Source organism: Ostrea edulis, chromosome 7 (assembly GCF_947568905.1).
Source record: "Ostrea edulis chromosome 7, xbOstEdul1.1, whole genome shotgun sequence".
NCBI classification, from domain to species: domain Eukaryota; kingdom Metazoa; phylum Mollusca; class Bivalvia; order Ostreida; family Ostreidae; genus Ostrea; species Ostrea edulis.
The window spans coordinates 16,270,058-16,282,257 of record NC_079170.1 but is presented as its reverse complement, the minus strand read 5'-3'; the positions used below and the strand labels follow the sequence as shown (position 1 = coordinate 16,282,257).

The 12,200-nt window shown below is 34.7% G+C and overlaps 1 protein-coding gene and 1 long non-coding RNA gene across 2 annotated transcripts; both read right to left on the bottom strand.

Moving 5' to 3' along the window:
* Positions 1 to 267: 267 nt before the first annotated feature.
* Positions 268 to 3,859, bottom strand: LOC130047850 (perlucin-like). The gene is made up of 6 exons (XM_056143488.1): positions 2,697 to 3,859; positions 2,473 to 2,552; positions 1,802 to 1,898; positions 1,499 to 1,715; positions 1,101 to 1,175; positions 268 to 958 (listed from the first exon to the last, which is right to left on the bottom strand). The coding sequence occupies exons 1-6, from the start codon at positions 2,803 to 2,805 to the stop codon at positions 781 to 783; spliced, it is 756 nt and encodes a 251-aa protein (XP_055999463.1). The 5' UTR covers positions 2,806 to 3,859; the 3' UTR covers positions 268 to 780.
* Positions 3,860 to 8,357: 4,498 nt separating this feature from the next.
* LOC130047860 (uncharacterized) lies at positions 8,358 to 10,828 on the bottom strand. Its single transcript, XR_008796672.1, has 3 exons — positions 10,664 to 10,828; positions 9,974 to 10,101; positions 8,358 to 8,443 (listed from the first exon to the last, which is right to left on the bottom strand). It is a non-coding gene; the product is annotated as an uncharacterized LOC130047860 (long non-coding RNA).
* Between the last annotated feature and the right edge of the window lie 1,372 nt (positions 10,829 to 12,200).

Sequence of the window (12,200 nt, the reverse complement as noted above, 5' to 3'; positions counted from 1 at the left end):
TTTCAACAATGTAAGACTAATGATCAATATTTATGCAAGACATTTGAAAAAGAAATGTGAGTGATTTTCTTTAAATTTTCATATCATATCATTTGCAAGTGTTGAAGTTTACACGGATAAATCTTTAAATGATATATTTCATAAGTAACATGATACATTAACTACATCCACATATATAATTATGCAAACCACTATATATTATTGTGTAACGGTACTGCTTCCACTCAATTGACATGTGCAATCTAGATTGTTCTAGATTTCGATATTAACTTCTTTAATAGAAAGTTGACGTAATAATTGCATCATTATCTTTCAAGATTGTATTAGAAAATTCATTCTTTGTATAAATGCGCTGTGAATTTTTATGATGAAAAACTCTGGTTAGACAAGTACTTTGGGCATTTTTGGATTATTTCGATAAGTGGGAACTAACTATTTTGTGAGTGTAAATTGAATTCGACACGGATTTTGATGTCTATTGTTCAACTTCCGCAAGTATTTCACAATTTTCTTTCAATCATTAATTGTAAATAAATCTAATTAATTGTTTGATAGCCTTTGTTTATAAATTCTGCTGCTTTAAGAGCTAGTTCTGACCCATAACAGAATTTGGAGTCGTCGGTGATAAGAAACAAACTATATTGCATTTTTCAAGATTTGTATTTCACTTTTTCTGAATTATTGAATTTCACAGACAGCAGCAATGACCATGTTTTCCGTCACATATCTTCTTGACTCGCCGAATGTTCATGTACTCGATACCGTAAAAAATGCGTTGAATTAGTTTAGCTGTGCTGAAATGATCGTGATATGCTTGGTCCACTTCGTCACTAAGTGTTTTGACTGGCAAAGCAGCCGATGTTTACTGGACGCTGGCCATAACTGAGAGTTCAGATTATTACAAGGCAGTGATCTTAAAAGCTTATGAGTTATTACCTGAAGCGTACAGATAAAAATTCTGAAAATAGAGACAATTTGACAATCAAACATATGTTGAATTTGCTAGAGAAAAAGATTTATTTGATCAACGTAGGTCATGAATTAAACAAATTTGTGGGAATGCTTGCACAGTAATTTGAGAAATTTCAGTCTGGTGTTACCCTGCATGAAGATGTTTCCTATATAAATTCAAACCATGACTCCACTCTGGACCAGGAAGTAAAGCTTTCAATTCACTTGAAAAAGAGTTTTATAAGTGTAAACAACTGCAGGTATTGATCGAGAAATTAGCAGTACAGTACAGTGTTATAATAACGCAGATGCATTGTTTAAAAATATATACATGTGTAACAACTCTATATTAAAATTTGACCATCTCATTTGACAAGTTATGATAAACGAAGATGATTTTAGGGGACAGTACTTTTGATTCACTTACAGACAAAATAACCATGCGTACAATCTATGGAAGGCAAAAACGAGTCCCTTTCGTTGTTAGTTACACTATAGAACACGCACACATACTCACATATACACACATAAACACACAAACACATACTACAAGTCTTTTTCACAAACAGACACTGATGAATTTGAGCATGGTAAGTCATTCCAGAGTCCGTTGAGTACTCCCAGTATTTCCAAACAGCCTTCCTTTCCTTTTCTGTCATTGGGTTCGCCCTTGTTCCAGTTCTTAAAGCTCAACGGTATTTCTGAAAAAGTCCAGATCCATGTACCTTCCTCTGCCGTGTCTTCCCCACCTATCCAGGCCCGTGCTAAAAATGAAGCTTCGTTTATACATAAAACTTATAGATACTGTACACAGAATGTCAAATGCAATTTTTTAGATGCGAATAATCACCTGTTCCTGGGTTATTGTTAATGAGATTTTTTATAAAGTCGTTTTCATCCTTTGTGCCAATTTCAGCTAGTTTTCCTGACAAACGTCGGCAGAATTGCTGAAACAAAATCATTTTTGAAAGAATCCATGAAATAACAAAACCCAACAACAATACATTATCCGTCTTCTATTACCATAAACAAATGCTTTCCTTGGAAAAAAGAAATGCTCTTGTACAGCAAGAGTAAAACCAGCTACATAATTATGTCGTATGAATGTATCAAAGTTTGATTCAACCTAGTCGTTCCAAGTATGAATAGGTCTAGATAGTTTCATCCAAAGACTTATTTGACAATACCTTCTTTTCATGTTGCGTATATCATGCTTTTTGTGTGTGAACATAATGCACATGTTTAGATCTATTGAAACACACAGTGCATGCATCAGACAATAATTTATGAGCGTTGAGACACCATTTCCTCTGCCTATTTTTCCGTCCGCATTTGATATCACTTTGTCAATATCCTTATTTTATTTGGGCGATACATAAGTGTATAAAATGCGAAACTTCACGCAGATTTACATTGTATTTCTGATCTAAACATTCTGCTTTTATATAATTGAATGGAAATAAATCGTTACAAAATTCAAAATCTTCCTGAACTACTCGTTTTGACGTCTGTTTTACTTACATCAGCAGTTTTCCATGTTGATTTTTGTGTGTTTAACTTATAACATGATCTGCCATGTTTGTTCCAGCCCCGAGGACAATCTGGGAAATTCAGTAAACATAATCATGAACATTGATATAGAATCCATGGCAATGCAATTACATTTATTTTCGAAAAATTATAAATCTGTCTTACTGTAAATTTACAAAATAAGAGAAAAAGATATGTTACTTCGACGTACTTACTTGTAAGTCGTTTTATCTGTGTTTCGAGATTTTGGATATTCTTTGAAAAATCTTCTTTCACGATTGTAAAGATAGTAAAATCAAAATATTTACAATTTCTTGAGAGCATACCTATGAATAGAATAATGATCTATCAAACAAGTTTTGAAAGACGGAACGGTACATATAGGAAAATATTTCAAAGACAATGCCATCTGTTAGATCGTTTGTTAGATACAGATTTACCTACGGGTTCATCCGTTTACCCGAGCAAGATATAGGGCTACATGTAACGGCGGATGTGACATGTCAATAGGATATACTTAATCTTCGCCCCGATCTCTGCTCTGGTCCATGAATTCGTGTTTGCCCTACTGTTAATTTTGAATTCTTCGTTGGATATCTGGGATTTATGACTTTTCGTTACCTTCACTTTTGTTTTGGTAAAGACTAGGCTTGTTCTACCCACAAGTACTTTGAAGCTGATATAAAAAAGATGACATATTTCCCAATTCATAATATTTATGTAGTCTTTGGTAATAAGGTCTTCTAACAGTATGTTTGAATTCTCATGGGCACAGATTGTTCTCCTATGTTTCATGACCTGTTTTTCTATTCATATGAAACAGAATTTGTTCAAATGCTTCTAAGAAAAAAAATCTTGATGTAGCATTTAATATATCGACGGCCTTTTATCTATTAACAATGTTCATTTTCATTCATGAAAAGTGACTATAGCGAACAGTGATCAATCGTGTAGCTCCCATAAGCAATACAAAATATATAGTTGGGCAAACACGGACCCCTGGACACATGAGAGGTGGGATCGGGTACCTAGCAGAAGTAAGCTTCTCCTGTCGACCGGTCACACCTGCCGTGAGCCCTATAAACGGAGTTACTGTAGTCACAATCAGTGTGTCAAGAACGGTCTAATAATCGGTGTGAAACACATCAGACAGTATTTGACCCAATGATAGGTAGGATCGATATGTCGACTCAAAATATCTCAAATAAATTCATTGCACAATTTCCCATGTCGTAACAATAATTTATATTAGAAATGCAAGTTATTACTGTGCTAAACGTTGCCTGGCCAAGATGTTACAGATTGTGCTGTCGTCGACTCAGTCTCTATCTTGAGATGTTTGGCACAAAGTCTCTTACAACAAAATTAGTAATTTTCTATCAAAAATCATAGGTGTCTCCAGATTTATATCCATCTAAACTAAAAAAAAAGGCATTACTATTCTCAGAATAATTGCAGAAAATTGCGTCTACGGCTATGCTTGAAATAACTAAAACGAGGGTCGTTGGGATGAATGTTTTATTGAATAGGAAGCTGGTAATGATAGCATGAAGGTCATGAAGAAAGAGACATTTACTTAGTGCATAGGGTGGCAGACATATTTGATGGGAAGATTAACATGTTTTGCATCAAATTGTGATGTCTATAAGAACTGTGAAATGTGAGAGTGTATGCCGGTCGCCTGCTCGGACATGTGGGTTTCCTCTGGGTACTCCGGTTTCTTCCCACATAAATGGCCCCCTAGCGCAAACATCTGTGCATTAAAGGACCCCATTGGAAATAAGCTTTCGAGATTTCATGGGTTATCCTTGGTATGTATGTATGTATGTATATACCGAATAAACATTTACTTTTATTTATTTAACTGTTCCTGTAATTTCCAAGTGACATTTAGGGCCTGTATAAGTGTTTGTGATAATCAATTCACTTCACTGGGGACATTGTGTCAAGACACACGTAATACACGGTACACATTAATTCACTAACATAAATCCAAGTATGAATTACTAATCTAAACGTTAGTATGGGGTTTGCTGTCATTAAACGTGGGGACGGATAACTGTAATATGGTGACGTTGAAGACTGTTACTTAAGTCATACAAAAGGAATATGTTTTCTGATTAAATTTAGGGTTTATGGCGTTAATCTCAATTTTAATCAATTATTGAAATTTGTAATCAATGAACGACCCCTAGACATCCAATTAAAGTGTTGTTGGATGTTACGATCATACTGTTTATTTCCTTTGAAATACTTTAGCTGAATGAAGACATTTCGTGTAAACGATTACAGGGGATAGAAAGAACGAGGGAATACTGGGTATGTCAAAAGGAGATAAGAAGAAAGATGGAAGGGAAGGATGGGGAGAGAACTGGAAGGGAGGGATAATGGAGATAGGAGGGACAGGAAAACAGGAAGGTTGGCTGATCACGTCCATGCAAGGATATGGACTGGTACAAATACTACATTTCACAAGTATTCATTTTTCGTCAATATACTAATAAGGCATAGACAGCACACACAAATAAAATGGGTGTAGAGATTTAAGTATGAGTACCAGATGTTATGAGTTTTTTAATAGTATTCTGAGAGAAATATTTAAAGGCTAACGTACGTCTTTTTTCCAAATCGCTTAATTGATCTTTCAAATACGATTTTAGATTGAGCGTGTAACCCTCCGCTATGCATCGCTCATCGTCACGATTGATACCAAGGGGTTGGGAACATCCAATCTGTGCTTGTAGACAGAAAACGAAAATTGCAAAGCCCAATATTTCAGTCGTCATCTGAAAAATAAATGAAGAATTAGTTGAGTTGCCTGCAAATTAACATGTATAGGAACAATACAGCACGGGGAATACAAATTGTGATAAAATGTTTGAATAAAATGTCCTTAAAAAATTGTCATTGCCTGTAAAAATCTATTAATAATGTTAATTTACGATTCGCCTACATTTAGGCTAATGTCGCAAACCTTAATTCAATTTCATTACGATTGTATAGATAGAAAACTGAGAATAGAATATGTTCATGAAAAGAATAAATCAATTACCAAAATTATATTGTCTAGATATTTTTGTTACTGATGTTTTATTTAAATATCACAAGATCATACCTGTAGTTCCTACAATGTGATTTGACGGATTTATAGCAGCGGTACAGATCAGTTTCCTATAATAAATCTACACACTGTCAACTATGAAACACTTGTGGACTTTAATGTGACAAACCAGGCAGGTAAATCAAAATATCATTACAAACCGGATGTATATATTTTCTTCTTGCTAGTTTTCAATATCCGAGTCACCTGGTTTATATCGAAAACGAATGGAAGTTTTTAATTTTACATTTACTAATCAAGAATATTGTATCTTACTCCGTTACTAGCTTAAAAATACGGATGTATGTTTAATGTTTGTGCTGTGATAAACTTTAGAAATTCATTTCAAAATTAAGGTTTATCTCCCTCATGCATAGCTCTGATCCTTAAACGAATTTGACCCCAGTCCTTGGCACAAGTTTATTGTTATTTCGGATTTCCAACTTTCAGCTTGATCATCACTGAAAATACATTATTTGTCGAAATGCACATCTGGTGCTTCAAAATTGGTACCGTATAAGTTTAACATTACGACCCCTGAGTCGAGGCCTCTGCTAGTGGACTGTTAGTCTCCGAGGGTCTCTACAGCCCAGTAGCTAAGTTCTTCATTACTAGCTTGAAAATACGGATGGATATTTAATTGCTGTGATAAAATTTAAAAATTCATTTCAAAATTAAAGATTATCACCCTCATGCATAGCTGTGATCATTAGACGAATTTGACTCCAGTCTTTGACACTCTTGTTTTTTTTTTTTCTTTCTTTCTAGTTCTTACAAGTTTATTGTTATTTCGGATTTCCAATATTTCAACTTAAGCATCTGGTGCATCAAAATTGGTACCATATAAGTCCTACCTTACGGACTTCACGTCAAATATGAAGCAATTTTAACTCTTTGCCTATCACGCCGCCTATGACGTAACAGTAGCATTTTGCTTTCGCCGCTGAATGATAACGTTGTCCTTTTCCCCACAGCGCTTTGGAGTTGATTTGTGAAAGTTCGAAATTTTTAACACATTTCTTCACAACGTTTTCCATTGTTATATATTCTGTTAGTTTATCGCGGATAATTCTGTTAAAAAGCTGATGCTTTAAGACTGTCGAATCGGGAGTGGAAGCAAGTGAAAAATTACGATAAATAAGAGGTAAAATATTTTCTTTTGAGAAGATTTATAATCCAAAATTCGCCTTTTTCTGATTTTTAAAAAAATTATTTTTTATGAATTCTTGTACATGTATATTTGTATACCCCCCCCCCCCCCCCACGAATGAATCCTTCCTTATCTTTTAATTCAAATAATCTTATCATAAAATTTGATTTTGATTTAAAAAAAACGTAATGAATTTAATTTTAGACAAGGTTTAACATATTTATTGATACTAACGACTGATTCAAACTTTTTAAAATAAAAATAAATGAATATCTACATCATATTTTGTATATAAGAATTTTCCTATGCAGTTGAACAAAAAATTGACTCACGCATAAATTCTCTTCAATGTTCAAAACAAGATGTGAAAAAGCAAAACACTGCTTTCCACGCTAATGTACATTACACAGTCCACATCAAAACAAAACATGAATATTTCCTCTACAATACTGCGTTAGATTTTTCCCGTCGGTGAACAATGGATCTGCGTTGCAGTTGTGTATCCCCTAATCTACGTCTTCACTACTGTTGGAACTATCAAAGAAATCTGGCAAATCGCTCCTTTTTATCACTATTTTGTCTTACAACCCAAAAATAACACTTTTCGCTGTGTCAACGATAAAACGTAGTAAAAAGAAATGCGCATTAAAAGTACGTTAAAGTGCGTGATTGTTGGGCAAAGATATAGGCGTTAAAGTGCGTGATTGTGAGGCAAAGGTATATGCGTTAAAGTGTTTGACTGTGGGGAAGGGGTAAAAGGTGCAAGCAGTAACTTTGTAGCGAGTGTTTCGGAGTTTATTGGCAAATTTTATATAAATTGATATTTATAAGTATGGATATTGTAGTACTGCCAAAACAGTAAGATGTATAACTGCGAAATAAGACCCGTTACATGTACACAATACCACAATGTAAAAGAAAAAGAATTAACGTTTTGCATTGTAGACTCATGCTAAGTATATTTCAAAGTTTACAACTTTATTCCTTTCTCTTCTTTACGTTCGCAACCTAAAATGAGAATAACGAATGACATGAAATCATAATTGGATGGTTTTACGGTTAAACGATTGCTGATTTTGTATGCTCAGTTGTTAAAACATTATCATTACCGAAGTCCTTTGATTTCACATGAAAGTCCCGAATATTCATATTGAGAGCCGACAGAACTTTTTCAATAACATCGTTTAAGTTACGTGGATCCTTCTGGCGAGTAATGATATGGTGGCCATCAGTAAGGTGCGTTTTCTGATGTTCAAGTAGGAATCCCTCAGTAGGGTGAGGATCATAGTACCGAATTTCACACCTTCCCAAGGTCTCTTGAAAAGTCCAAATTTATTAAAGGATCGTACTTTCAAAGAATATATTCTAAATCATATACATTGTTCAAGTGATTTTCTACAGTAGGTCCTCCTGGATGTTATTACAGTATAATTACTATGTTTTTACAAAGATAATCATATGAATTTGGTTGAAAGAAGTTAAATATATTATTCTGAATGTTATTGGGAGCACAAGCTCAATACTACGGCATTCTATTTTCTAGAGGATTTTACAAACATAAACAGATATAAACAGCTGAGAGAAGTTTTGATACGTGATACCTCAAAAGTAGATACAAACCATTTGTGGACATCCGGATGACTGCTGCTCCAGGTGAATGGGCCGTATCGGGTTGAAATCTTACCGCTGTGGTTCGACACTCTTCCAGAGACCTACATGTAAAATAATACAAAAGGTTTGCAGTCAGCTGAAATACGGAAGTTGCGCAAATTATATTGTCATTATAACAATCTAGTTTGCCAATACAACCTATCATTGGACCCAATGCTTTCTGATGTGTTTCATACCAATTGTTAGGCCGTTTTTAGGACACTGATTTTGCTTACGGATAACTTTGTTTACCTGACCAAGATATAGGGATTATAGCCGGTGTGACTGGTCGACATTGGATGCTTACTCCTCCTATGCATCTGATCACACCTCTGGTGTGTTCAGGGATCAGTGTTTGCTCAATTATCTATTTTGTATTGCTTATAGGAGTTGTGAGATGTATCACCGTTCGTTATTTTCACCTTTCATACTCTGAAGTTAATGAAAGGTGAAGATAACGAACAGTGGTCAATTGCATAACTCCTATAAGCAATACAAAATAGATAGTTGGGCAAACACGGACACCTGGACACACCACATGTGGGATCAGGTGCCTAGGAGGAGTAAGCATCCCTTGTCGATATCAGAAATGTATTGGACTTCTTCATTGATAATATGCACATAAAATTTGGAGCTCAAGTTTTTGAACATTATGTTAGAATTAGCAGGCTCTTCAATTATATAGTATTTCTTTCCATTCTTGAAGCTCAGAATTACTTAAAAATGTACATTTGAAACGAAAAAAAATATCTTACTTTGGCCCTTAAGTCGACAATTAGATACATCGACTTTTTTATTATAATTTCGGGTCCATGCATCACACGGAACTTGAAATAAGACACCACGAAATTTTCCACGGTTGCTTCATGGTTGGATATTTTACTGAGTATGAATGGTAATGAACGCAATTTAATGACAAAGTGGATTACTCTATTTTCAACGCCCTATGCCGATACAACAATATTCCATCATCACATACATATGATTTTTATGCGTCCCAACCAATTCAATTCCCGGGAGCTTGTTCCGCGTATGATCAATAATCTATAAGACAACAGAGGCTACTGAATAATTAATTCATGGTTTGAGGGGTTTCGATGTTCTTATTTAAGGTAGGCATTTTGGCAAATCCCTGACCGTTATAATGAACATTTCTATATACTACATGACATTTGATCGGATGCTGTTTAAAGAGTGTTATTCTAATTGGTTGATTCGGGTTTTGATCACAAATTTGCTTCGTTTACCTGATCAAGATTTAGTTCTGACGACAGATTTGACAGGTTAACAAGGAACAATTACTTGTTTTGAGCACCCTAACACTTCGATGTGTCCTTGACCATTGTTTGTCCTGTTTTTGATTTTATTTTTGAGAGTATTATGAGATAGAATACTGTTTGGTATATTCACTTTTGTCATAAAGACAGTTCAGAAACATATGCTTTGAATCGCAAAAAGGTTTTCATTGAACGCAAGGAAATGATTCATTGAAATAAACAGAGCCTGATAATTTACAATCTATGTTCATTTCTAAATTATGAAGATGTCTATATCTTTATCTTTATCCTTTGCATTAGAAAAAAAGATCTTACGGAATCCAACGGTAAATGACCTCCACTAGACTTATTGTTTCATCACATAAAACCACCACGTCTCCAAAAGAATTGTCACTGATGGTGTTATTCACTGTGTTCAAATGTTCATACCACCGTCCAGATAGCTTCAATGTACATATTTGTATAAGTTACTTACGTAAGACATAAATTGAAATATTATTTGATATAGTCTATACTTTTTGACATCATAGATAACTGCCTCTTCAAGAAAAATAGACAACGGAAATTTGTATATGTAGTGATCCAAAAATTACTTTGTTAAACACCACTCTTATTCCACGCACAAGTAATCTGAATTTGAAATTAAAAACTTGCTTGTAGGAGTTATGAGATTGATCGCTGTTCGTTGTCTTCGGCTTTCATATGTACTATATTACAGTTATTTTTGATGTTTTTCTTTGAAGAGATTTCTTTCTTTTTTGTATTTGCTCAGCGCTATTTAAAAAAAGTACTTTGCCTTTTAAAATATTTCTACATTAAAACGTGTTTAGCTTGAAACCTAGTTGTCCTTCCTCGTGATGGTTTCAATTTGATACTAATTTTTTCACACAATAACATTAGGAAAATGCCTTAGTTATTTCAGTCAGGAAGCTTACACGGTTTATACGTTTGCGATATACGATGGGTGATTAACAAATATATCTAAAACGATAATCTGTTACAAACCGTTTTGTGATCCACAGTCTTTGGATCCATATAGTCTTCATTGAAGATTCCGGGATTTGAAGATGATGAAGATTCGGAACATCCAATAAAAAATACGAATAGAAATACTACAGAAGTATACATCCCTAAGACTATTTGCAATATGATGTGAAAAGTTCAACTCTCCTTTTTGACAAAATGGATCAGCAGGTTTGAGCTATCTCTTATACACATGTATTATCGATCTTACAACGCATCAATACGCGCATGAAATCATTTCGTTAAGAAATATAGGGCATTGCACACATCAGTATCGCAGGAAATAAAGAAGTGGAGATTGTCCATCAGCATGTACATGATTAGAAATCATTTCGAGTTGATCATCATTCTAGACTTGTAAAAGGGTGATCAAACGAGTAGTATTCACCGTTCGTTATCTTCACCTGTCATACAAAACTTGAGTTTATGATACATGTGTTGAAAGGTATGTAACTATACAAGAATGGTATACAGCTGTACAAGAAAGGTATAGAACTGTTCCAGATGCAATTTGTAAATCTCGGTTGCCTTCTTTATATTTCATATGCAAAACTAACAATGCAAATATTGAACACAACCCAATATGTACCGAAAGTCATTGATCAATGATTGTACATGAAAAAATCCGTTTGAAATATACGTTGAATATCGAGATTTTTTTAAAACAAGAAATACCACAATTATAGCTGATTGGTAACGTATGCTGACGAATGCAAATAGATGTCGTTCAAAACTTTCGTTAGATATTGAAATAGTTCCTACAAGAAACAGTACACTTCTAGTGGAATGGTCATGTATAATGACGTAATTCCTTATGTCTGTATGCAAGGTGAGAATAACGAACAGTGATCAATCTCATAACTCCTATAAGCAATACAAAATAGATAGTTGGGCAAACACGGACCCCTGGACACACCAAAGATGGGATCAGGTGCCTAGGAGGAGTAAGCATCCCCTGTTGACCGGTCACACCCGCCGTGAGACCAATATCCTGATCAGGTAAACGGAGTTATCCGCAGTCAAATCAGTGTGCCAAGAACGGCTTAACAATCGATATGAAACACGTCAGACAGCATTTGACCCAATGATAGGTTGTATTGACGAACTAGATCGTTATAACGACCATAGAATTTGCGAAATGCTGACTTCAATCGAGACTGTTGAAATCCCTGCACCATCAACTTGTTTGTCAGTAGCTTACCTCGATTTAAAAACTGACTATACCCAGAACAAGCTCTTTCATATCGAATCAGTTGAGATATATAAACACCATATGCAGGTGATAATGAAATATTGCTACATAAATGTGGGAAGTTGACGATGGAGAAGATGAAATCATCCCGTTTGTCATACAGTTGAGTTGTCAGTTTGCCGTTAATGTCTACTTTCAATAAAATATCTAAGTATGAAGCAGAAGTGGACGACTCTGTGGTGTCCTTTATTTCGAGCTCACAGGGATATATCAAATCGACATATGAATGAAAGCTATCATTGGTAATAGACAAAACGTCATCGATAT

Excerpts from the sequence above, each read along its gene's own strand:
- LOC130047850 (XM_056143488.1), bottom strand. The coding sequence starts at position 2,805 with ATGCTCTCAAGAAATTGTAAATATTTTGATTTTACTATCTTTACAATC. Across the intron at positions 1,176-1,498 it reads GTTTGTGAAAAAGACTTGTA|TGAATTGAAAGCTTTACTTC; the intron begins GTATGTGTTTGT and ends CTCTTTTTCAAG. Across the intron at positions 959-1,100 it reads AGGAAACATCTTCATGCAGG|AATTTTTATCTGTACGCTTC; the intron begins GTAACACCAGAC and ends CTCTATTTTCAG.